The 1252-nt window shown below is 36.2% G+C and overlaps 1 protein-coding gene across 1 annotated transcript; it reads left to right on the top strand.

The window, feature by feature from the left end:
• Nucleotides 1-216: 216 nt before the first annotated feature.
• Nucleotides 217-1076, top strand: LOC117106452 (WD repeat-containing protein 27-like; the record flags this gene model as incomplete). Its single annotated transcript, XM_033247820.1, has 2 exons — nucleotides 217-362; nucleotides 935-1076. Coding segments are annotated over 2 exons (288 nt in total), but the record flags the coding sequence as incomplete, so codon positions are not given.
• Between the last annotated feature and the right edge of the window lie 176 nt (nucleotides 1077-1252).

Genomic DNA, 1252 nt, shown 5'->3' with positions numbered 1-1252 from the left:
TAGTTATTTGTATTCTAGTTAAGAATTAGCGGCAAAATTGCGACATATGTACAGCCACCAATAGGCAGTGCTTCTTGTTTACCTCTCCGTGGCCAAAAAAAAAACTATATTTCCCCATATTTCTGAAAGTAAACATCAAAAGATCGTTGTGATTTTGATTTTGAGTGCATCGGAACATTGATAGATTTAAGTAATTGTATTTAATTGTTTCCATAGAAAGCAATATGGCTGCTCATGAGTGGAGTATGAGAACCTCTAGCCCGCCCTCTCACCTTCAGCTGACTTGCAATGGCACATATGTCGCACTTCCGTTGGGAAGAACATCAGTAGGCGTTTGGAGCTTGCAGAGTATTTCATCTAAGGTACGGTATTCCTACTTGTCTTTCAACCTCTACATTTCTTGTCATCCTTTACTGTTCTCTCTGATCTCATGGTCTTCACTTTTTTAAGCCTGTTTTCCTCTAGGCGAATTTGTTCGTCCGAATCGAAAGCGTCGACTTGCTTCCTGAGCTCTGATTGGTTTGAACTACTGATTTCACTGAAGCACAAAACGCGATAGAAATGTGAATGCGCATGAACTGATGTTTTCGATTCGCGCAAATAATTTCGCCTAGTGGAAAACAGGCTTTATGCTGTATTTTTCATCATTTCTGCTTTCATTTTTTGTCTTTTAGCTTAGTCATTTTTATACTTTCTTATTTTATTCCCTGTGCTTTTGTGCTTTTGTCAATGGTTTTTATTGAAATTTTGATGTTGATACTCTTTATCCTTGATAATTTTAATGTGATTTTCTTTGAATTGTACTTTTTTGCGAACTTTTCATTTTTATTGCAGACAATAAATTTTATCTTGTATCTCGTATTTGTTTGAGCCTTGTAATTTGACCTAGATAATGTGCTTTATAAATTAAGATCATTTTCTGGTTTATTACCAGCCACTGGAGTTAATTGGGCATGGCAAGCCTATATGTTGCCTTTGCTTAGGGTCACAACCTCGTCCACCATTGCTCGTCAGCTCAGCTCAGGATTACATCATTGTGTGGAACATTCAGAAAGCCAGGGATGCATATGAGGAAGGTAAAATATGAATTGTTTAGAGGTTTTCACTAGTTTTGTTATGATTTAATACCAATGTTAATGCCATCATTAGGCTTTTGATTTAATACCAATGTTAATGACATCTTTTGAATTTGACCAAGACAAACATCTAGTGCAAACATAACATTCTCCTTGGTAAAATTACTCAACCTTTC

Source organism: Anneissia japonica, unplaced genomic scaffold (genome assembly GCF_011630105.1).
Source record: "Anneissia japonica isolate Jap-2015-1 unplaced genomic scaffold, ASM1163010v1 scaffold102689_len1252_cov125_single, whole genome shotgun sequence".
Classification (NCBI taxonomy): Eukaryota; Metazoa; Echinodermata; class Crinoidea; order Comatulida; family Comatulidae; genus Anneissia; species Anneissia japonica.
Note: the sequence above shows the minus strand (reverse complement) of the source record. Positions and strands in the feature narration are given on the sequence as shown.